The sequence below is a fragment of the Bubalus kerabau genome, chromosome 8, assembly GCF_029407905.1.
Source record: "Bubalus kerabau isolate K-KA32 ecotype Philippines breed swamp buffalo chromosome 8, PCC_UOA_SB_1v2, whole genome shotgun sequence".
Lineage (NCBI taxonomy): Eukaryota > Metazoa > Chordata > Mammalia > Artiodactyla > Bovidae > Bubalus > Bubalus kerabau.
Genome location: NC_073631.1, coordinates 111,415,029 through 111,439,940, shown reverse-complemented (window position 1 = coordinate 111,439,940; position 24,912 = coordinate 111,415,029). Strand labels below are relative to the sequence as shown.

Genomic DNA, 24,912 nt, shown 5'->3' with positions numbered 1-24,912 from the left:
ATCAGAGTCTTTTCCAATGAGTCAACTCTTCGCATGAGGTGGCCAAAGTATTGGAGTTTCAGCTTTAGCATCAGTCCTTCCAAAGAACACCCAGGACTGCTCTCCTTTAGAATGGACTGGTTGGATCTCCTTGCAATCCAAGGGACTCTCAAGAGTCTTCTCCAACACCACAGTTCAAAAGCATCAATTCTTCGGCGCTCAGTCTTCTTCACAGTCCAACTCTCACATCCGTACATGACCACTGGAAAAACCATAGCCTTGACTAGACGGACATTTGTTGCCAAAGTAATGTCTCTGCTTTTGAATATGCTATCTAGGTTGTTCATAACTTTTCTTCCAAGGAGTAAGCGTCTTTTAATTTCATGGCTGCAGTCACCATCTGCAGTGATTTTGGAGCCCCCCAAAATAAAGTCTGACACTGTTTCCACAGTTTCCTGATCTATTTCCCATGAAGTGATGGGACCAGATGCCATGAGCTTCGTTTTCTGAATGTTGAGCTTTAAGCCAACTTTTTCACTCTCCTCTTTCACTTTCATCAAGAGGCTCTTTAGTTTCTCTTCACTTTCTGCCATAAGGATGGTGTCACCTTCATATCTGAGGTTATTGATATTTCTTCTGGAAATCTTGATTCCAACTTGTGCTTCTTCCAGCCCAGCGTTCCTCATGATGTACTCTGCATAGAAGTTAAATAAGCAGGGTGACAATATACAGCCTTGACGTACTCCTATTCCTATTTGGAACCAGTCTGTTGTTCCATGTCCAGTTCTAACTGTTGCTTCCTGATCTGCATATAGCTTTCTCAAGAGTCAGGTCAGGTGGTCTGGTATTCCCATCTCTTTCAGAATTTTCCACAGTTTATTGTGATCCACACAGTCAAAGGCTTTGGCATAGTAAATAAAGCAGAAGTAGATGTTTTTCTCAGACTCTCTTCCTTCTTCCATGATAGCATACATTTTTTCTCTGTAAACTCTTCTAAATCCCACTCTTATGATTAATAATTTTCCTGGTTGGGGGGGGGCAGTAATTTAAGGTACCATACCCTTTGTTTGAAAAAAAGTGTTCCTCTTAATGAAATATTACCAAATCAAACTACATTATACAGTATAGGGATTTCTTCACCTGATCTGGATCTTGTGATGGTTCAGTAAGAGAGAGCGCTTCTCTTGGGGCTTAGCTGGTAAAGAATCTGCCTGTAATGCCGGAGACCTGGGTTCGAATCCTGGGTTGGGAAGATCCCCTAGAGAAGGGAAAGACTACTCACTCCAGTATTCTGGCCTGGAGAATTCCTTGGACTTTATAGTCCATGAGAGTAAGAGAATAGTCCTTTTTTTTTAATTTTTGATAATATTCAAAAGGATTTCATTATTTGAAAGCACAGTTTTGCCTTAAGAATACAACTGTAGAATTTTTAAACAATTTCCTTGATTTGTCTTTTTTTTAATATGAAATTTCCTGAGATGTATTCCTTTATTAAAAAATACTGACAAATTTATAACCAGGAAAAAATGTTTTCTGACTTGACACGTGGTATTTAAAAAGACAGTTGAAACTCAGAAACTTAGAATGCTGTTTTCTTTGTACGGCTATGATCATGTTTTTTCCTTCATGCAAAATTCACTTATTTGTCACTAGCGGCCTCTAGTGTGTATTCAAGTTTTTTCCTGCTAGGCTGTAAATTAGTAGGTTATTAGTAACTAGAGAGCAGTTCCATGTGCTAGGAACGAGATAAACAACTATAGTTTCTGTCATCTTAACATTACATCAGTAAGTAGATAGAATATTCTCATATAATGATGTGGCCTGGTGATCCCTATTACCAGTAATAGGGCATTCATAGTGAATTTCCTTTGTGTGGCAGTTGTTCTCCAAGGGTACTTCTGGTACGGTGGGAGAAAGCAGTGATGGTCATGCCCTGCTCTGACACATTCTAATGCTTTTAATAGGATGGAATCATGTTAGGATACAGGTCGCAGAAGTTACCAAAACCAGAGATTTTAGTCAAATCATACAGCGGAAATCTAAAAAAATGTCTTTATTTGTTCAATTTTAAACAAAACTGTATTCAAGTGCTTTTAAAACTAATCATATTTACAGATAATAACAATACTGCTGCTGCTGCTGCTGCTGCTGCTGCTGCTAAGTCGCTTCAGTCGTGTCCGACTCTGTGCGACCCCATCGACGGCAGCCAACCAGTCTCCACCGTTCTGGGATTCTCCAGGCAAGAACACTGGAGTGGGTTGCCATTTCCTTCTCCAATGTAGGAAAGTGAAAAGTGAAAGGGAAGTCGCTCAGTCGTGTCCAACTTTTCGCGACCCCATGGACTGCAGCCCACCAGGCTCCTCCGTCTATGGGATTTTCCAAACAAGAGTGCTGGAGTGGGGTGCTATTGCCTTCTCCGTAATAACAATACAAGTTAGTCTAAATTAATCAAATCTGAACTATTTAGTATTTACATTGTGTTTTTTGTTTTTAACTTCATATATTCCTTTTTGTTTTTCTTAAAGGGACCTCCTCTCTAATCCTAACTTATCCTCCCACTTACAGATGTAATTTAAGTTTATTATAATGAACTTGAAGAATACAGGCATATGCAAAGTGAAAGATAAAAATAACCTGAAATCATCTATATTTTTATGCACCCTTGTCAGTTTCCAATTTTCTTTTTGTTTCTCTTGTTGTGTGTGTATATATATGTGTGTGTGTCCGTATGTAATAAAAGTAGCAATTTTTATATTATATCTCTTTTATTACCATAGTATTATAAATCTATTATGTCATGAAATATTAAATTTACTTGTTGCATTCTTATTTATATACCATTCTCCATATATTAGGAATGTATGTTGTTCATAACTTTTTATAACTCTGATGAGTAAAACTTTGTGGTGAGTTGCTGGCACTTAAAATAGATTCCTAGGAATTAATATATGAGGTCAAAAGTTACATATTAAAAAAAACTTAATCCAAGTTGACAGTTTGGTTTCCAGAATTTGTGCTTATCTTCACATTTATCAGTGATACAAGGTCATATACATTACTCTCCATGCTGGCCAGCTTTGTTAATTTGTTGCTGTATAATGCAGGAAATTATGTTCAGTTGCTCTTTTAGCATATTTTGAATTATGCTGTCATTCCACATGAAAGAGATCATTGTAGGAATTTGGGATGCAGCAGGCAACAAAGTGCCTGTCTTCTTTGAAACTTCATGTTTCAAAGAACTTCATGTTTCAAATGTCAGATAAATAATGGAAATATAAAGTACACTGCCAGTGATAAGGAGAACAGAAAAGTAGACCCAGGGATTGAACCCACATCTCTTGCAGCTACTGCATTAGCAGATGGATTCTTTACCACTGAGCCGCCCGGGAAGCCATTTTGTTAGATATTCTTTAGGTATTCATTTTATTAGGTATTAATTGTCTAATGATTTTACAATTTCAAGGTGACCTAAACCTAAGCCATTATCATCAGATTGTTAATTCTTTCAGATTCCTTTAAGACAGAAATCGTTATTAAATGCTATAGAGATCTTCCTGGGCTCTAGTCCCTGTCTTTTAGGATAATGGTTCACACATCCGTATATAATGGATAGAAGCAGCAACGTACAAACAGAAACTCGCAAGGATAGTAAATGCAGCATTTACTTTAGCAGGTCAGCGTACGTCTTAAATTCTTCGTCATTTTCTTAAGTCAGGTTTAATTCCTGCTATGGAGGACGCTGTTAGGAAGAAGGAAGAATAAGAATTAAAAACACTTATTTTAGCAGAATGGTTAGCTAGGCAGCTTATTATACTTGGTTTTGGAAAACTTGGGAGGAGCAGACAACCTATTAGTGACCCTCATGGCATTTATTACTGGCTGTATTTGTTGAATTCTGTGTATTGTATCTCCACTGAATCACAGAGAGTCAAGCAAATAAATTACACAAAGTAATTCACTCTCAGTGAGCTACCCTTTTGTATTTGTTAAGGTGAAGAATTGGCATTAACCTGTGTATATGCTTTGGGGCTTTTTCACGTTTGTGAACAAGACAAGATGAAACCTTCCATTCTGCATTATGTTAACCTTAGCATGAGTCCCCTCCATATACATAGCATTTTCTGGCCCTGCTCTGCACCATCACCACTCCTGCCTTCTAGGAAAATAATCACATACCTTACTTTCTATTCAAATAACCTCTCTCATTCCTTTCTTCTCCTCACCACTTTTGTATAAGAAGTAATTACAGAAAAGGGCAGAAGGGGAAAGTGACCTTATACTAAGAGTTGGAGGAATATTTACTTGCACAACTTGTATTGTATATGGTGTGCAGTGTTCTTTTCTGGAGCTGAAAGAGGCACTAAGTCATTTTCCTGCACTTTGGAGATTGTAACATCATTGGCCACATGTGACTGGAAGATCGGCTGCCATCTGAGAAACGGTTTCGTGGTATATGTGCACATGCTTTTCCCCCACGTCCTAGCTTTCCTTTCACCACTGTGTCTACTTTTCTTTTTTTGTTGCCTGAATGCAGGCATTATTTTTATCTCTCATCTTCTTGTGATAATCTCCTTCATTTATAACTTTTCCTGCAGGATCAGCTGTTACCAAGTCTCCACTTCCCTTTCTCCAACTGGCCAGCTTCCCCCAGTCTGGCACATCTGTGTTCTTCTGGAGTATTCTGTGCTTGACTTGTAATGCCAGTGAGTGTCCTCTGTAGTATCCAGATTTAGACTTTAGGCTGTTCGGATCTGTGTTAACTTTGTTAACTACCAGTGCGTGGCACACATTGTAGATACTGAATGAATCTTTGACAAGTTGAATTAAGTACCCCATGTATGGAAGACTCACAAGTATATAATTTTACCTCTAACTTCTCCTCAGCACTCTCTCTGCATTTACAACTTAGAGCTGAACTTGGGCACTGAAGTATTCTGTAATCTCAAACTCCACCTGTCTAAATATCTGGTTCTTATTATTTTGTCTTCATGGAGGGTATTAAGAATGGATCAGGAAGTTGTGGTACATATACACAATGGAATATTACTCAGCTATAAAAAGGAATGCATTTAAATCAGTTCTAATTAACTGATGAACCTAGAGCCTATTATACACAGTGGATGAACCTAGAGCCTATTATACAGAGTGAAATAAGTCAGAAAGAGAAAGACAGATATCATATATTAATTCATATATGTATGAAATCGAGAAAGATGGTAAAAATGAGCCTATGTGCAGGGCAGCAAAGGAGACACAGACATAAAGAACAGACTTTTGGACTCAGTGGGAGAAGGAGAGGGTGGGATGATTTGAGAGAATAGCGTTGAAACATATAAATTACCAAGTGTAAAATAGATAGCCAGTGGGAATTTGACATATGATGTGGGGAACCCAAAGCTGGTACTCTCTGACAACCTGGAAGGAAGGGGTAGGAAGGGAGGTGGGGAGAGGGTTCAGGAGGGAGGGGACACAGGTATGCCTGTGGCCATTTCACGTTGATGTATGGAAAAACCACCCCAATGTTGTAAAGTAGTTGTCCTCCAGTTAGAAAAAAGGTGAAACCAAATTTCTGAGGCTTAAATCTTGCGTTTAGTCTTTCAAAATTAAAATGGTTTTCTGTTTCTGGAGAATGTTGAGAGAAGTGTTTCAAAAGATGGACTAAACCATTTTTACAGATGTCTTAATGGCTAGTCAGTCAAATGCAGTGCCTTGTTAGAGAGTTCCACACTGAATCACTGTTCTTGCCATTTGTATAGTTGAGCAGCAATTAGCCCTGCCTAAACGGTGACCCTGGAGAAGGCAGTGGCACTCCACTCCAGTACTCTTGCCTGGAAAATCCCATGGACGGAGGAGCCTGGTAGGCTGCAGTCCATGAGGTCGCTAAGAGGCGGACATGACTGAGCGACTTCACTTTCACTTTTCACTTTCCTGCATTGGAGAAGGAAATGGCAACCCACTCCAGTGTTCTTGTCTGGAGAATCCCAGGACAGAGGAGCCTGGTGGGAGGCCGTCTATGGGGTCACACAGAGTCGGATATGACTGAAGCGACTTAGCAGCAGCAGCAGCAGCAGCAGCAAATGGTGACCCAGTCTCCTTATCTCTTCTCCCCAAACCTCATTTCTATCCTGAATTTTGATAATGAGTCTTTTAAGAATAGCATCTTGCAAGAATGATGAAAGTAAATTAAATGACAAGAGGCTGTGTGCTTAAGTGTAGTTTATATTATAAATTTTGTTTTCTGGAAGCTCACTGTATAAATATGATGTAGTAGAATAAACCATCTTTTCACAAAAACTCTTATTTAGGTCTTGACACATTATTCACCTTAGAGAAAACTTGCCAGATTATATGCAATATATAAAACTTTATTTTAATGACTTGTTTATTATCTTTGATGATGTATTTTATGTGATTCAGTGTGTGCATACTCTTTGGTTCTCATGTTTTTAGTGTAAATATTGTGTAAATTTTACTTCTGTGATCCTCATTTCTTAGCGTTTTCATCTTTCTTCAACTCTTTCTATAGCAAAGGAAGCAATACATTTTGGGCATAGAGTTGGTATTAAATTTTAAAACTACTTCCCTTCTAAAATCTTTTTACCTTAGATTTTGCTGTTGAATTTATTTATTTTTTTATGTCTCATACTTCTTTGGCACCAACTAGACAGGTCATTAATTAAACATGTAAACTGGTTCTTTGGAATGGAAATAATCTCATTCCTGAAACTACCGATAGATTATGTAGTTTTCTGAGCTTTGAAAATCCTGCAGAGCCACAGAGGCAGACCCAGTTCATCCTTTGTGTGGAGGAAATGTATTCCCACGTGTCACAAAAGCCTCTGACATCACATTTTCACCACCTGCATGTATATACAACACGAAACTGCCAGCTGGGGAGGCAGTGAAATGATTTCTGAAGTGACCTTCTAATATATGCTTGGTATAATTGTAGTAGTGTCTTATTACCAAATGTTACACTAAATATTACGCTTTTTTATTAAATATGTGATTTATAAAGTTGCTGTTAAATGTTATTTTAAAGAATAATATCTGTAACATTTTGCGTCCTGATTCACACTTGAAATTATACATTTGTCAATGAGAAAATTAATTTCTAAAATATATATGTTTCAGTATTTGAGGTGTGCCTGAACTATAAAATATTATAAAATTGAATTGATTATATTTGCATTATGTATATATAAATAAATGTTAAATATAATTCAAACTTATGTAATTTAGTGGGGCAGTTTGTTAGTGTGAATAATAAGTAGGATGAAATATATCTAGAAAAATTGAAATCCATAGCCTACTTTAATGGCATATGATTGAATTTATTTAATAGAGTTTTTTATTGTGTATATATAGATGGAGGTTTTAGAGCCTCAAATAGTTTATTCTCTTTGTGGTCATACTTCATTCCAGGTAGTACTGATTTATAATTGATGACTTTGAGCAAGTGAGAAAAGAGAATATTATGTGTCATGGAATACACTTTGTATGATTTCAATCCTATTAAATCTGTTGAGTCTTACTTTCGGCCCAGAACGGGAGTTGGCAAACTACAGGCTGCAGGCCCGCCGCCTGTAAGTGACACTTATTGGAACATAGCAGTGCCATACTACTGTTTCCCTATTTTCTGCAGCCACTTTTGTATCATGACAGAGTTAAATAGTTGTGACACAGACATAAGAGCCCACAGAAGCTAAAATGGTGACTGGGTCCTTAAGGAAAAAAAAAATGGTGGACTGTGGCCTAGAATATGGTCCATTGTGAAGAGTATTCCATGTGCAGTTGAGAAAGACTGTACATGCGTACTATAAACACAGGCATACCTCAGAGATACATAATTTAGGTTCCAGACCATTACAGTAGAGCAAATATTGTAATAAACCAAGTTGCATGGATTTCTTGATTTCCCAGTGCATGTGAAAGTTATGTGTGTAGTCTGTATGCAGTTACTGTATGTAGTCTGTTAAGTGTGTGATAGCATTATGTCTTAAAATACAATGTGTGTGTGTTGGTCGCTCAGTCATGTCTGGCTCTTTGCGACCCCATGGACTGTAGCCCACCAGACTCCTCTGTCCATGGAGTTCTCCAGGCAAGAGTACTGGAGTGGGTAGTCATTCCCTACTCCAGGGGATTTTCCCAATCCATGGATTGAACTTGGGTCTCCTTCGTTGTAGGCAGATTCTTTACCACTGAGCCACCACTGAAGCTCCTAAAATACAATATATATACCTTAAATAATTTTTTTATTTTTTGCTAAGAATTGCTGGGCATCATCTAGGCTGTCAGTGACTCAGTCTTTTTGCTTGTGGAGGGGTCTTGCCTCAGTGACGATGACTGTTGATTGATGAGCATGGTCGTTGCTGCAGATTGGTGTGGCTGTGGCCATTTCCTAAAATGAGATAACCATGAAGTTTGACACATCAGTGCACTCTTCCTTTCTTGAACAATTTCTTCGTAGCATACAGTGCTGTTTGACAGCGTCTTACTCACAGTAGAGCATCTTGCTTATAGATGCTCTTAAATAGATGGGATAACAATGGAAACAGTGAGGGACTATTTTCTGGGACTCCAGAATCACTGCAAATGGCGACTGCAGCCATGAAATTAAAAGACGCTTGCTCCTTGGAAGAAAAGCTATGACCAAACTAGACAGCATATTAAAAAGCAGTGACATTACTTTGCTAACAAAAGTTCATCTAGGCAAAGCTGTGGTTTTTCCAGTAGTCATGTATGGATGTGAGAGTTGGACTATAAAGAAAGCTGAGCACTGAAGAATTGATGCTTTTGAACTGTGGTGTTGGAGAAGACTCGCAAGAGTCCGTTGGACAGCAAGGAGATCCAACCAGTCCATCCTAAAGGAAATCAGTCCTGAATATTCATTGGAAGGACTGATGGTGAAGCTGCAACTCCAATACTTTGGCTACCTGATGCTAAGAATTGACTCAGAAAAGACCCTGATGCTGGGAACGATTGAGGGCAGGAGGAGAAGGGGTTGACAGAGGATGAGATGGTTGGATGACATCACTGACTCGATGGATATGAGTTTGAGCAAGCTCTGGGAGTTGGTGATGGATGGGGAAGCCTGGCATGCTGTGGTCCATGCGGTCGCAAAGAGTCGGACATGACTAAGCAACTGAACTGACTGAGAGCATCTTGCAAAACTGGAGTCAGTCCTCTCAAACCCTTCCACTACTTTATCAACTAATAAACTTAGTTGGTAAAATCGTTTAGTGTCATTTCAAGAGTCTTCATAGCATTTTCACCAGGAATGAAGGTTTCTGGAGCTATCTTTCCCCTATGGTTCCATTTTCTACCTTTTCTAGCTCTTCAGCTTTCCTTAAAATTAATCTTGGCCTCCTCTCGTTAGGCTGCGGGTCTCTGAGTTTTCCCTCATTGTGGTCTAAGCTAGAAACTGCCTCCAGGAAGAAGGCTGAGGAATAAGAGGGCTCATCTTATTTGTTTCCCATTTTTCAGCAGTCACTGGGCTGAGCTGCCCGTTTTCCACTGTCTGAATACCACTGTTTCTCATATTTTTTCTGATTCTCCACGTGGTTACAGTGAGAGGTTAATTCCCCTGTCATGGGCTGATCCATCAAATTTACATTGTGTATTTTGAGTTAGAGTGCTCAGTTACAGAGTTGAATATTCATTTGTTTGTGTGTTTACTGCCTAGAATGAAATGTACTTTCAAGCAGTCTCATATGATTTCAGAATTGTGCCTCTCTTTACCGCTTCTCTATTCATTAAAATAAATCACAAACCTAGCAGCATAAGTAGAGCATGCCTAGGGATTGGTAGCTTATGGTATGGAATAACTGGGCACTCACCCTGGCTTCATTACCATGCAGCTCCGGTTGGATGTACAAGTAGGACAGATTTCAAATAAGGGCCAGGATTTGGGGAGAAGTAAAATTGCGTATTCTAGTGGAAGTGTAGCAAGGAAGTTTTTCCTTTGCCAGGCAAGGTAATCCTTCAGTTCAGAAAGGAGGAGAACACATATTAACCTAGAGTTGGGCAAAATCATCTAATACAACGTCTATTTTATTATAAAGTGTTGAGTGTCTCTAGTAATTTATTGAGTCCTGTACTGAAAGTGAAAAACAGGATGGATTTGCTTGTGTCGGTCGCTCACCCCTGTGATCTTGTGGCTGCCTGGCTCCGCCCAGCTTCTTTGAGAGAGTATGTATTGTACCTCATATCACTAGCTTGGGAGGAGATTAAAATTCAAAACTTGAGGTCTCATTTCTACTGTATGCTTGTTGCTGTCACACCACTGTAAAGTCAAAAAGTCTTAAGTTGAACCATTGTAAGTCAGGGACCATCCATATTTAAATATCTTTCATACTGTTAGAGACTTAATAAAACAGTTGAACTGGTGGCGTCTATAAACACAGTCAAAATGCAGTACCATTTTACTTACTGTTTTTTAGATCACCCTTGGGTTTTTTTCTTTTCTATTGTTAGTCAGTTTTGCAGAGAATATTAGCTCAGATCTTTGAACGATCAATTCCTGTGTCTTTAGACAGGGTACCATTTTTTTTTTTTTTCTTGTATCTGGAGCCCTCTTCTTTTTCAACACCATTTTCAAAATTTCTCCTCCTAATGTATTTCCTTAATCAAGATGCTATCCTTTCTATAGCAAGGAGCACAAATCCTTCTTTTCTTCTGTCTCAGTGCTACTTCTATCATATATACAGGTTGGCCAAATTAACACTGATTAATAAAATCAGCAGGAGGATAATGCAGTTATGTAGAGAACTTTCTCCATAAGAAACTTTTATTCCATTTCGTAAATGCATGTGTCTGGAAGGCTGTAGACATGGCTGTTAGAGAATAAAGATGGTGCCGCCTGGGTGTGAAATTTGGTTCTAGCTCTTATTAGCCTTCTAACCTGGAGCAAGTGAGTTAGCTTCTCTGGTAATAAATTTTATTTTAACTGAATGGCTTAAATCCTGCTTACTGAGTGCCAGGCATTTTCTAAGTGCTTTACATATATTAACTCTTAATCCTCACAAGCACTCCGAATTATCCTCATTTTACGTAAGGTGAAATGAAGGTCAGAAAAGTTAAATATTGTGGACAAGCTGAGAATTAGGGAGTGGACATCCTAGTAACTTTATGTTGAAAGTCTTCCCTGGTGCTTTTCCACTCTTCTCCTTCCCTTTTGTTCCTCTTCTGGCCTTTCTCTTCCCTTTTTACCATTTTCTCCCCACCTCTCCTTCTCCACTTCTTCCCTCCTTTCCCCTAATTCTTTGCATTCCTCTTTTTGCCCCTGCTATCTTTCCCCTGGCCCTCCTCCTTTTTCTGCTTTTCCCTCCTACTTCCTCTTTTCATACCCCAACCCCCCTGCTTCTCGTCCTTTGCCTTCTCACAATATGATGTTATTATCAGCATCTGTGTACTTGGTGCTTTGAGCAATACCAAGATCAATCAGAGAGCTCCTGCCCCAAGAGCTTAGTCTAGTAGAAGCTAAAAGACATTTACAGAAATTGCTTGTAATGAAATGGAAAGTAAGAGATGCATTGCTATAGAAAGGGAGTGGTTGTATGTTCCTTGGGAGCAGGGAAGCCTCTGTGGAGGGATAGCCTTCTTTACTGGTATCAGAAAAGGTTTTCTGAAAGACAGTTGTATTCTAACACACCGTGACTAGGTATGTTTTCGCCATGTAGCAGCCTCCTCCCAATTGTTACATGGGATGGATCCTGATACTATGAGTCAGTGCTGGTAGATTTGAGGTACCAAGGAGAGGTCTGCTTGAATGCTGTATGTAACAAGGCACAAACCCATTTGCCATTCATCACTTACTTGCTCTCTGAAGTCAGTCCCCAAATAGTTCTGAAAATTATCTTTTGTGTACACTGTCTTTTATATCACAGTACAGTTCCTTTACATCTGTGAAGTGTCATCCGCAATAAGGACCTCTTCAGAGTACCCAGGTGCTTGGCCACAGATGCCTCAGACAGTGTTACATGGGCTTTTAATTGCAATGTCTGAAGGCACATTTCAGGAAGTTTCAAAAACTAGTATATTATATCAGAATAAGTTATAATTATTTTAGCCATATCAGCGTGTAAACCAGGTGTACTTTTGCCATGAGTCATCTTAGAAATATGCATCCTCATGGATTTTTTAAAGCATCTATGTTACATTGGAGAAAATTATATTAAATGTTTACTGAACTTATTTTTTATCTATATAATTTTGCTTTCCTGTTAATATTTTGCAAGATTATATAAATGAATTTGCATGATTGCTTTCCTTCATTAATCATAGAGTAAGAAAAAGATCTAATACTCTTTAAGATGATGTATCCTAAGGGGATAGATGTTCAGTTGACTACATTTATTAGTCTTTATTTTTCATTTTTATTTACTGTCAAAAAATACAGTATTTGGAAACTGCCAAATTGATTCTAGATATCCGAGGGGCTAAACTTTGTAGAGGAAGGTAGAGTCGGCCTTATTAGAAAGTTGCATGATTTGGACTGCACAGAACCAGAGTCCTAAGTTTAAATGGCTTCTCTACATGGTGAAGTATTGGTCAAATTCACTTGACTTCTTAGATTTCAGTTCTTTAAGAGGACAGTGGTGGTATTGGAGGGCTGATTCCTTTTATCCTTTCCAGCAATATCTCAATACTTTTAAGTTGCTCTAACAGAATACCATAGACTGGATGGCTTATAAATAACAAACACTTCTCCCAGTTCTGGAGGGTGGGAAGTTCAAGTTCAGAATGCCAGCGAGGCATTGCATGGGGAGGTCTGCTCCCTGTTTTATAGAGGGCTGTCTTCTTACTGTGTCCTCAGATGATGGGAAGGGAAAGAGAGCTTTCTGGGGTTTCTCTTCTACAGGCACTCATATATGCATGAGAGCTCCACCATTTTAAACTAATAACCTCCTAAGAACATCATTTAGGCATTAGGGTTTCAACATATTAATTGGAGGGGGACATACACATTCAGACCATAGGAAGTATGAATAGTCTGTGGTCCATATGTGTTTTAATTTGTGTATGGTTGAATGGGGGCTTCCTTGGTGGCTCAAATGGTAAAGAATCCACCTGCAATGCAGGAGATGCGGGTTTGATTCCTGGGTTGGCAAGATCCCCTGGAGAAGGGAATGGCTACCCACTCCAGTATTCTTGTTTGGAGAATTCCATGGACAAAGGAGCCAGGTGGTCTTTGGTCCATTGGGTTGCAAAGAGTTGTACGTGACTGAGCGACTAACGGTTTTATAGTTAAATGGTGGTAGGTGGAGGCATTTGGAAGAAGCTTTGAAAATGAATGAAATTTTGCAACAGGAAAAAGAAGTGATACAAACTAATGGTCTATTTTTTTAGTCCTAAGTAAGGTATCAGGAAGGGAGTTATCTAAACAGGTATAAAATGAAATTGAAAATCATAGATAACTGTGGTAGGGACATTTTGAGAAGACGAGTTTGTAGGAAAATGTTCAAACCAGGCAAGGTAATTTAAAAACCTAGGTATTTTACTTCCCAGTTTTACCTTATTCTGAGTGAACTATTGCTTCTGCACATGGTTTGATGTTCAGTGAACAGTTCTGAAATCAATTGATTGAAAATTTTAATACGTAAGTATTAATGTTTAATGAAAAGACAAAACTATGCAGTGTATGTGGTACAGAACTCTATGGAAGGACTTCCTCTTAACTATTTAGCCCTAAGAAGATGAATAGCTCAAAGAAGAGTTGGTCCAACATGGACAGAGTTGGCCTAAGAATTAACAGTTCCAGTTCGGTGGTGGTTGTTCAGTCACTAAGTCATTGGTAACTCTTTGCGACCCCGTGGACTGCAGCACATCAATTGGGTTAAGAACTTAAAATCATCTTACAAAAGAACAAGGTCAGTGATGGGTTTTTTAATATTCCTCTTTATGAATATTATCCTGAATGTGTACACGAGGTGTTCTGAATCAGAATTCTGTTCTCTAGTTTTTATAAACCCTTGACTCATGCAGCTAAAGATCAGTGGTCCTGTGCGAATAGCCGCATATTCATATCTGAAAGACAAGAAAATGAGATTTTCCCTCAACTGATAAGTGGGGTGGTGGCAGCGGTGCTTCTCCCTTCTTGAAAGGCTCTCTGGGGACACTTTATGGGCCTGAATCTTAACCCCAGCCCATTTTTATATCAGTGAAATCTCTCCAGCAGAAAGATGTCTTTCTCCCTGTGTCTTGTCTTTTGTGACCCAGGGATATCTCTAGGTTCTGGGCTTTACCTCTTTTGACTTATAACAGCCGGCAGTAATATTCAGTCTCTAGAGACTTATTTCTTTCTGTAATAATTTGGCCATCTTGAGAAGACATAACAGAAGTTAGATTAGGATTTTGAATCAAAGCAATTAATGGGGTAAAAAGCTGGATCTAGTTTTTATGGTTGGTTTGTGAAGAGCAGAATATTTCTGCAAGACATGAAAGCAAGCATTCTCTTCTTTATCTCATATATACTTTGGAAGCTCAGAAGCTAGGGCGTTTGGCAGGAGTACTGAGAAGTCCAGGGATGTTTTTATTTCTCCACAGTTAGGTATTTTTAGTGAGAAGAAATTCTTCCAGGTCATACAGATGTCTTACAATAGAAAAGGATGGCTTATGTAGATACAGTAAGGGAGGTTTTCCTAAAAGAGTTCTGAAAATGGTAGGGAAGAGAAAAAAGGTAATTGTGATAGAATTAGAAACATCCATTTGGAGAATCCTCTCCTTCTATTTAGTAACTGTGATCTTTGTGGTATTGCAGACAAAAACTACAAGACTCCTATTTCTAGAAATATGTCAGCAGGCTATTTGGAAGATGTTTTTGAACTGATTTATGTGCTACAAAAATGCCTCATCCTCATTATCATTTGTTCTGTTAGAATCTGTTGAAAGTTTTGAGCTGATGTGAAGGTAAAATGTCAAAGTTTTGTCTATTTGTAGAAAGTACTATGCAGAGAATACGAGTCCTTGTGCTAGGGTTTTGAACTAGGAGCCTTTGTTAAAGCAGTAATCTTCTTTAATCTTCATCTGTTTTTTTAAGCAAGATAAATATTGACTGATACTGAGACTAAATTGACACATTATTTGAGTACCTGGAATTCCCCTCAGTCTTTCTAAGTGAGAATTAAGTGCATAAGATATAACATCCCATTCACTCTGAAAATAGACTGTTTCTTTTTCCTTTTGAGTACCTTAGCTCTCTCTCTGGTTCTTATGATCATAATTTTAAAGGTTAGCTACTAAATAGTCTTAAATAATTGACTTACTTGAAACTCTTTCTTTCAGCTTTCTGCCTGAATTCATCAGTGGAGACTTTGATTCTATTAGGCCTGAAGTTAGAGAATACTACGCTATTAAGGTAAACCATTAACACTTTTATATTTAAGGTCTTTTCTTATGTGATTGCTTTTCCTTTGTTTTTTTTTTTTCTGTTTTCCTTGGTGTATGTGTAGGGATTGAGAAACTCATTTTTCTTAGTTACTTTTGTTACTTACGTATTCTTTCTAGCAGTTATCCTATAGGTTCAAATGGAAATTTAGAAAGTGACAAGTAGAAACACAATCTTAGAAAGTCTGTGGCCATCAGATAAGCATTAATGCTTAGTCTTCTAAGCATGTATATATTAAATGAATTTACAGCTTTTGATTCATTAAAAGTATACTGTGTTGTCTACATCTTCATTAGTTATGTATTTTTCACACATCATTTTACATTTCATTTAATGAGTGGTACTGTATTTTACTTAAACAGTTTCCAACTGATGTACATTTACATTTTGTCCATTTGTATTGTTAGTGAAAAAAAAATCTTTGTAAATCAATTTTTGTAAAAATACCTTATGGTGCATTCCTAGAATTTTAGAGGACTTCCCTGGTGGCTCAGTGGTAAAGAATCCACATGCCAAAGCAGGAGATATAAGAGACTTGGGTTCAATCCCTGGGTCAGGAAGATCCCCTGGAGGAGGAAATGGCAACCTTCTCCAGTATCCTTGGCTGGAAAATTCCATGGGTTTGCAAAAGAGTAAGGCACATCTTAGCAACTACACAGCAACAACCACAGAATTTTAGAACCAAAGGGTTTTTTTTTTTGTTTTTTTTTTTTAATATTTAGTTGTCTTAAAACTATTATTGCTCTTCTCAATAACTCTTCATTAAAACTTGAAATTAGTAATAATGTAGAGCTTATTAAGGTGTTCATTTTGTCACTATTGTGAAAATCTTCCAAAGATCTTTGCCACTTAAAACATACAAGTACAAGTAAACTATTTGAGAATGATAGAAGACAGAGTAGTGTCTTATACTAATTAATAATTCAAGCTTTCACTGGCTTTAGAGGACAATGCAAGGTTTTTAAAATGAAAATTATAGCATCAGCAATTCTTCTAGCCACAACACCATCATCTGTGTTATTCTGAACTGGCATTAGTAAATTATGCATATTTTAAAGAAAAAGTAATTATTGAGAGAAGCTTTAAATTCTTTGTGAGGCTTGAGGATAGAGGAGATAAATTCATAAACAAGAAAGAAGAAAGCATTTGTAGGATGGAAGTAAAGGAGGAGCAAGAGAGTGAGGCAGGGGAGGGAAAAAGAACAAAAGAAAGAGAAGAAAAGGGAAATAGGAATCTAGGTGAGGAAACAAGGTACCAGGGTTATAAAGTGTAGGCTGTTGTGATGGAAATTCTGAGGCCAGCAATGAATGCAGATCTGTGTACCCACGCCATCCACCCGGCAGCTGATCAGACTTCCCATCAGCAAATGAAGACTGTTCCCAAGTCAGTGTTTGATATTCATGCTCAATTACTTTAACATTGGCATGTTTCTGTTCATTCCCCACAGTCTCACTTCTCATTAACTCCATACCTCAACCTCATTGGGACGGAAAGCCCTCAGCCTTGCTTACAAACCAGAGTTTTGCCAATTCATAGACATTAATCATATCTGCAGGAGCAGAAGAAACAGCAGGAGAGGCAGGGACAGGCAGACTCAGAAACCAGTTGAAGATCTGGCCAGATGTGTCTGTTCTTTCTCTCTCTCTCCCCTTCCGTTTCTCCCCCGCCCACCCCCCAGCCCGCCACCCACTCTTATGCTGAGGGCTTGCCAGAACTGCAGGTGTCCGTCTGATAGTTCTTGCAGAGGATAAGGACATAGCTGGAAAGACTGGGAAGCCAGGGTGTTTTGTTTTTGAATGGCTCAGGGGTAAAGGAAGATTTTGAGTTAATACCTTCAGATGAATTTCTCTTGCATTTCCTGCATCACTTTTGATTTTAATCTCCAACAGTCATTTATGTTTGTTAAGGTTTAGTTCGAAAAGGAAGATTAACTGAACCTTCTAATTCCTACATTGCATACGTGTAAGTTGATGGAGTACAATCAAGTTTTTTCCCCCCCCCCCTTCATGTATAGAAGAGAATCCATTGCTTTTGAATTCTTTGGGTGTGTTCCTACAGGGTGCCAGTGACGTCTTGTAGAAGCTCATGTGCCCTGTAGAGCACATGGTGAATGTTTGGCTGTGTTTAATAATGACAACAAGTTAATGCAGTGTTACACACAATTCATGTAAGCCATTATCTCCAACTGAAACACTTGCTCTGTTACAAGTGAATGGAGGTTATTTCCACTTTCATACACTTTTTTTTTTTTGGTACCTTGTCTGGATCTTCAATGAAGCTAACACTGAGGTTCTATTGTGGAAAGTAAAATAAATAAGAAATTTAAAATGCTAAATTTTTGTTTAAAGCATGAAACAGATTTGTAGCCAGCACTGATTCATTTGACTTTAAAATTGGTTTGCATGATAAACTTCTGAAAACACTAAAATATCAAGTGGTTGGTTTGTCAGCTTCTAAAGAGTATATCCCAGTTCTTGCCATTTGTATTCACTAGTTATTACTATGTAATAAATTGTCCTAAAATTTAACAGCTTAAAATAGCAAATAATTAGCCATAAAAAGGAACGCATTTGAGTCAGTTCTAGTGAGGTGGATGAACCTAGAGCCTGTTACACAGAGTGAAGTGAGTCAAAAAGAGAAAAGCAAATATTGTATATTATTCATAACATATATATGGAATCTAGAAAAATGGTGCTGATGAACCTATTTGCAGGGCAGAAATAGAGATGCAGACATAGAGAACAGACTCTGAACATGGCGAGGGGAAGGAGAGGGCAGGACGAATTGAGAGAGTAGCATTGAAATGTATTTGTTACCATATGTAAAACAGGCAGCTAATGGGCAACTGCTGTAGAGCACAGGGAGCTGGTGCCTTGTGCTCTGTGACAGCCTGGAGGGGTGGGATAGGGTCGGGGCAGCTAAAGAGGGAGGGGACACATGTATACTTACGGCTGACTCACATCAGTTGTATGGCAGAAGCCAACACAACATTGTTAAGCAATTATCTCCAATTAAAAAAAAAAAAACAGCAAACAGTGTTTCTCTCTCAGAGTCTCTTGGTAAGACATATGAGAGTCAAATATTTAATAATAGGGTGGTTCTGGTTGAAGGTTTCTCATGAAGTTATAACACAGCCTGGTTTTTCAGGCATCTCAAGGCTCCCTTGGGGCTACAGAAATTGTTTCTGCGATTATTGCTCTGGTTGTTGGTTTTACTGGCTGTTATTTCTCACTGGCTCTTGGTTGGAGGTGTCAGCTCCTTGCCAGTGGGCTGCTCACATCATGGCAGACGGCTTTCCAGGAAAAGAGGGGGGGCGGGGAAGAAAACATACATGCAAGAGAGCTTGCCAAAACAGAAATCATGGTCTTTTTTATAACTTGATTTCATCAGTGATATATCATCTTCCTGTCTCTTCTGCCAGATGTTGTTGGTCATGCAGATTAACCCTGGTAAGTATGCAAAAAGGCTGCACAAGGGCGTCAATATCAGTAGGCAAGGATCATTGATAGCTATGTGGAGAGGAGCTAACAAACCATCTGACTTAGTACTGATAAAGCTGGATTGTTAGGGAGTGAGAAGAATATTTTCATATCATCACAGTGCATTCTTAGTATTTAATTGGTAATATGTAACCTGATGCCTCAGATGGTAAAGAATCTGCCTGCAATGCAGGAGACCCTGGATGGATCTCACGGTCTAGAAGATCCCCTGGAGAAGGGCATGGCACCCCACTCCAGTATTCTTGCCTGGAGAATTCCAGGGAGAGAGGAGCCTGGTGGGCTACAGTCCATGGGGTCGCAAACTTTTCACTTTTATGTAAGAAGAAAGAGGAAAACATAACCATTTTCTTTGATTAGATCTTTATATGCATAACCTTCTTCGAGTTAGGTTACATCCCAACCACTTAATCATTAGTCTTTATGTATATAACCCTTAAATTGTTTATTCCTTTGGGTTTTGGACAAGCAAGGGGGCAAGCTCTCAGCCACCGCTTAATTGCATACGGTCCACGGGGTAAGAACTAGGATGTACAATTATGCCTCTTGTTAACATGCAGCAGTTTGAAAACTGCGTTTTAGTGAAGCTATGGTGTACCACTGGATCCATGCCAAAGCATAATCTGAAATTTCAAGTAAGTAGCAGTGTGACTTGTCACTGTCCATGTGTTTTTCCATGCTGATAGTTTTAATATTAAACATATAGATATGATATGATTGCAGTTGACCAACTGATTGCCGTCCACTTCCCGAGGCATATGGTATGCCATTCTTAATTTATTCCATAAAGCCTCCTTTTCAGATAGCTGTGACATCTTTGTGTTTCCCCTTTTGCCCATTTGTCTTAGTTCTTCTCTGCCTGGTTCACTAATACGAACTCAGAATGAGGAATGTCTCTTACAGATTTTCCCCTTGATATTTTATTTTACTTTATATCTTTCACTTTCTGAGTCAGTCAGTGTTTCCTTGATTCAAGGCTAAAATCACCTACTTCAGTCTTTTTAATTATTCCATCAATCATGCCCTCATGTGTTTCAGTTTCCTGAGACCTTTTGAAGAAACTGTAATATCTCATGTAACTTCTGATATTCTTTCATTGTTGTATAGTCTTTGGGGTTTTTACCAGATATAGGAATGGGATTTTAAAGCATGCTTCCTTGTACTTAGAATGTTTAGGAACTAGTTGCAGTATTTAATGTCTTAAAGAGTCACAGAATAAATTGTTTTTCCATAAATGTAGATGTGTAGGATAGAAGATAATAATAAGTTATAAATATAATGATAAAAATGTAAAATAGTTTAAAATGTAATAGACATTGAACTGTGTTATTTAGCCAAATTTTATGATGTGGAAGCTCAGGCTCAAAAAACTTAAAAGACTTTAGGAAAATGATAGAATTAGAGACAGCTTTTGGATGAGTGTCCCCCTTTTTTTTTTTTTTTTTTTTTAATGAAAAGAATTTTGTGAAAACTAGGATTCGGTTCCTACCACTGCTTTTCAACAGAGGACATATTTGGTCTGTTGGACAGGATTGTTGTTTCTTGCGCAAGGTAATTAACATCCCCAGGAAAGAATGCCAGCAAAGCAATGATAGTCAGTGTGAGAACCAGACGCTTTCCCTTTACATTTCCATCATGGCAGTGTCCTTCACCCCCAATTCTGGGGTGGCAAGAGTAGATCTGCGATAGTTGGGCTAGACAAAGAGTGACCAAACAAACCAGTAGGTTATTAAATTATGTTGTTTTTGTCCTTTGGTCGCTAAGTCACGTCAGACTCTTTGCAACCCCATGAACTTCAGCACACCAGGCTTCCCTGTCCTTCACAGCCGCCTAGAGTTTGTTCACGCTCATATTCATCAAGTCGGTGATGCCATCCAACCATGTCATCCTTGCCGTCCCCTCCTCCTCCTGCTCTCAGTCTTTCCCGGCATCAGGGTCTTTTCTAGTGAGCTGGCTCTTCGTATCAGGTGGCCAAAGTATTGGAGCTTTGGCTTCAGCATCAGTGCTTCCGATGAATATTTTGACTGGTTTAGTCTCCTTCTCTGCCCAAGGGAGTCTCAAGAGTCTTCTCCAGCATCACAATTCAAAAGTATCAATTCTTTGCTGCTCAAACTTCTTTTGATCCAACTCTCATGTCTATACATGACTTATGGAAAAACTGTAGCTTTGACTATATGGACCTTTCTCAGCAAAATGCTGTCTCTACTTTTCAGTATGCTGTCTAGGTTTGTCATAACTTTTCTTCCAGGGAGCAAGTGTCTTTTAATTTGACGGCTGCGATCACCATCCACAGTGATTTTGGAGCCCAAGAAAATAAAATCTGTCACTGTTTCTACTTTTTCCCCATCTATTTGTCATAAAGTGATGGGACCATATGCCATGGTTTTCATTTTTTGAATGTTGAGTTTTAAGCCAGCTTTTTCAGTCTCCTCTATCATCCTCATCAAGAGGCTCTTTAGTTCCTCTTCACTTTGAGCCCATTTAAGTGGTATCACCTGCATATCTGTTGTTCAGTTGCTCAGTCATGTCCGACTCTTTGTAACCCCCTGGACTGCAGCATGCCAGGCTTCCCTGTCCTGTACCATTTACCGGAACTTGCTCAAACTCACGTCCATTGAGTCGGTGATGACATCTGACCATCTCATCCTCTGTTGTCCCCTTCTCCTCCTGCCTTCAATTTTTCTCAGCATCAGGGTCTTTTCCGATGAGTTGGCTCTTTGCATCAGGTAGCCAAAGTATTGAAGGTACAGCTTCAACATCAGTCCTTCCAATGAATATTCAAGGTTGATTTCCTTTAGGATTAACTGGTTTGTTCTCTTTGCTGTCCAAGGGACTGCAAGGAGATATTTTTTTTGCGTATCTGAGGTTGTTGTTATTTCTCCCAACAATCTTGATTCCAACTTATAATTCATACAGCCTGGCATTTTTCATGATGTACTCTTTATATGCTAAATAAGCAGGTGACAATGCACAGCCTTCCTCAGTGACCAGTGCAAACATATAAGTGCAAAGAGATAAGAAAGCCTTTCTCAGTGATCAGTGCAAAGAAATAGAGGAAAATAATAGAATGGGAAAGACTAGAGATCTCTTCAAAAATTAGAGATACCAAGGGAACATTTCATGCAAAGATGGGCTCAATAAAGGACAGAAATGGTAGGGACCTAACAGAAGCAGAAGATATTAAGAAGAGGTGGCAAGAATACACAGAAGAACTGTATAAAAAAGATCTTCACAACCCAGATAATCACAACGGTGTGATCACTCACCTAGAGCCAGGCATCCTGGAATGTGAAGTCAAGTGGGCCTTAGGAAGCATCACTACGAACAAAGCTAGTGGAGGTGATGGAGTTCCAATTGAGCTATTTCAAATCCTAAAAGATTTGTGCACTCAATATGCCAGCAAATTTGGAAAACTCAGCAGTGACCACAGGACTGGAAAAGGTCAGTTTTCATTCCAATCTCAAAGGCAATGCCAAAGAGTGCTCAAACTACCGCACAATTGCACTCCTCTCACACACTAGCAAGGTAATGCTCAAAATTCTCTAAGCCAGGCTTCAACAGTACATGAACCGTGAACTCCCAGATATTCAAACTGGATTGAGAAAAGGCAGAGGAACTGGAGATCAAACTACCAACATCCACTGGATCATCAAAAAAGCAAAAGAGTTCCAGAACAACATCTACTTCTGCTTTATTGACTATGCCAAAGCCTTTGACTGTGTGGCTCACAAAAAACTGTTGGAAATTCTGAAAGAGATGGGCATACCACCTGATGATGACCTCCTGACCTGCCTCTTGAGAAATCTGTATTCAGGTTAGGAAGCAACAGTTAGAACTAGACATGGAACAACAGACTAGTTCCAAATAGGAAAAGGAGTACATCAAGGCTGTATATTGTTACCCTGCTTATTTAACTTATATGCAGAGTACATCACGAGAAATTCTGGGCTAGATGAAGCACAAGCTGGAATCAAGATTGCCGGGAGAAATATAAATAACCTCAAATATGCATATGACACACCCTTATGGCAGAAAGCAAAGAAGAACTAAAGAGCCTTTTGATGAAAGTGAAAGAGGAGAGTGAAAAAGTTGGCTTAAAACTCAACATTCAGAAAACTAAGATCATGGCAACTGGTCCAATTTCTTCACGACAAATGGTTGGGGAAACAGTGAGAGACTTTATTTTTTGGGACCACAAAATCACTGCAGATGGTGACTGCAGCCATGAAATTAAAAGACGCTTGCTCCTTGGAAGAAAAGCTATGACCAACCTAGATAGCATTTTAAAAAGCAGAGACATTACTTTGCCAGCAAAGGTCCATCTAGTCAAAGCTATGGTTCTTCCAGTAGTCATGTATGGATGTGAGAGTTGAACTATAAAGAAAGCTGAGTGCCAAATAATTAATGCTGTGTTGGAGAAGACTCTTGAGAGAGTCCCTTGGACTGCAGGCAGTTCCAACCAGTCCATCCTAAAGAAAATCAGTCCTGAATATTCATTGGAAGGACTGATGCTGAAGCGCCAATACTTTGGCCACCTGATGTGAAGAAGTGACTCATTGGAAAAGACCCCGATGCTGGGAAAGATTGAAGGGACGACAGAGGATGAGATTGTTGAATGACATCACCAACTCGGTCAACATGAGTTTGAGTAAGCTCTGTGAGTTGGTGATGGACAGGGAGGCCCTTCGTGCTGCAGTCCATGGGGTTGCAAAGAGTCTGATGCAACTGAGCCACTGAACTGATGAACTGAATGTTACACATGTGGAGGAGCTCTCGAAGTGCTTAAAGAATATGTTAATGTAAAGTGGTAGTATTTTGTTTTACTTTGCAAAATTGTTTACTTACGAGCTTTTGAATAACTATCCTTAGTAACATTGGTTTTAAAGGGATTTCTAATCATTTCTTTTCCATAAGTATATAATTTATGAACATTAATTTTCTTCATAATCAAAATCAATGATAACATTCTTTTGAGTTTGACAATGCCTTGGGTTCAATTCTGTTTAAATTTAACAGAATCTGGACAGATGCTTTTAATCTTCAGTGAAAAACATCTGCATTGCTCTGCCTAATCCCATGTATCTTATTATTTTCTCCTTTAGCTATGTCTCTCACCCACTTCTGCCCAGCCAGATGTCAGCATATTTTAGACATGGTAATATTGGTGATCTTTCTGACCCAGGGATCGAACCTTCTCTTGCATTGCAGGCAGATTCTTTATCATCAGAGCCACCAGGGCAGTCCAAAATTAATTAATTTAGAGAAACGGCAAGCTGGACTAGGAGAAATTTAAAACATTAGCAAGTTTGACTCTTACGCCAGATGGAGAAAATTGTGTAAATATATAAAGCTCAATTCCATTTATCGATATACTTTTTTAAGTGGATAACTCACACACACACACACATATATATCCCCTGAGTACAGTAATTTCTTAGGCTTAAGCTTTAAAACTAATTAACATATGCTGAGCTATAAAGGCTTTGTTAAGGGAATTATAGACAGGCAGTTTCCACTGACAACTGAGTGACAGGTTCTTCACTTTATATTCTTACAACTGGCTGGCTTCTGCTTATTAGCATCTCAGGAAGGAAACGATGAGACAGGCAGGGGACCTTATGTGAGTCTGTCTCAGGAATACACCTTCCTTCTTGTGCTTGTCTCAATTGTAGTCCTTTCAAATTGTCTTTATTTTTCAAAGCCTGTTTTGTTTTAATTTAACATGCTTAAGGCATTTAAAAAGGGGGAACCTATGCCCTTTAAATTTCTCTTTGTGATCCCCTGGACTGTAGCCCACCAGGCTCTTCTGTCCCTGGAATTCTCCAGGCCAGCTTACTGCAGTGGGTTTTCACACCCTCCTCCAGGGATCTTCCCGACCCAGGGATTGAACCCAGATCTACTGCATTGCAGGCAGATTCTTTACTGTCTGAGCCACCAGGGAAGCTCTTTAAATTTCTGAGCCCTCTCCAGTGCCTCAGCCACGACTCCAGGGCCAGGCCAGCCTGCTGCTTCTCCTCTAACTCTGGGGTCTCTGTTACCATTTCTCTC

At 39.0% G+C, this 24,912-nt stretch overlaps 1 protein-coding gene across 14 annotated transcripts in view; it reads left to right on the top strand.

The window, feature by feature from the left end:
• TPK1 (thiamin pyrophosphokinase 1) overlaps positions 1-24,912 on the top strand; it is a 383,151-nt gene that overhangs the window by 167,048 nt on the left and 191,191 nt on the right. For 10 of the 14 annotated variants that reach the window (XM_055591203.1, XM_055591205.1, XM_055591207.1 and 7 more), the window contains exon 5: positions 15,265-15,337. The exons of the other annotated variants lie outside the window; for them this stretch is intronic. In XM_055591203.1, the coding sequence (XP_055447178.1) occupies positions 15,265-15,337 (73 nt within the window). The remainder of the gene's footprint in view (positions 1-15,264; positions 15,338-24,912) is intronic. 14 annotated transcript variants of the gene reach the window in all.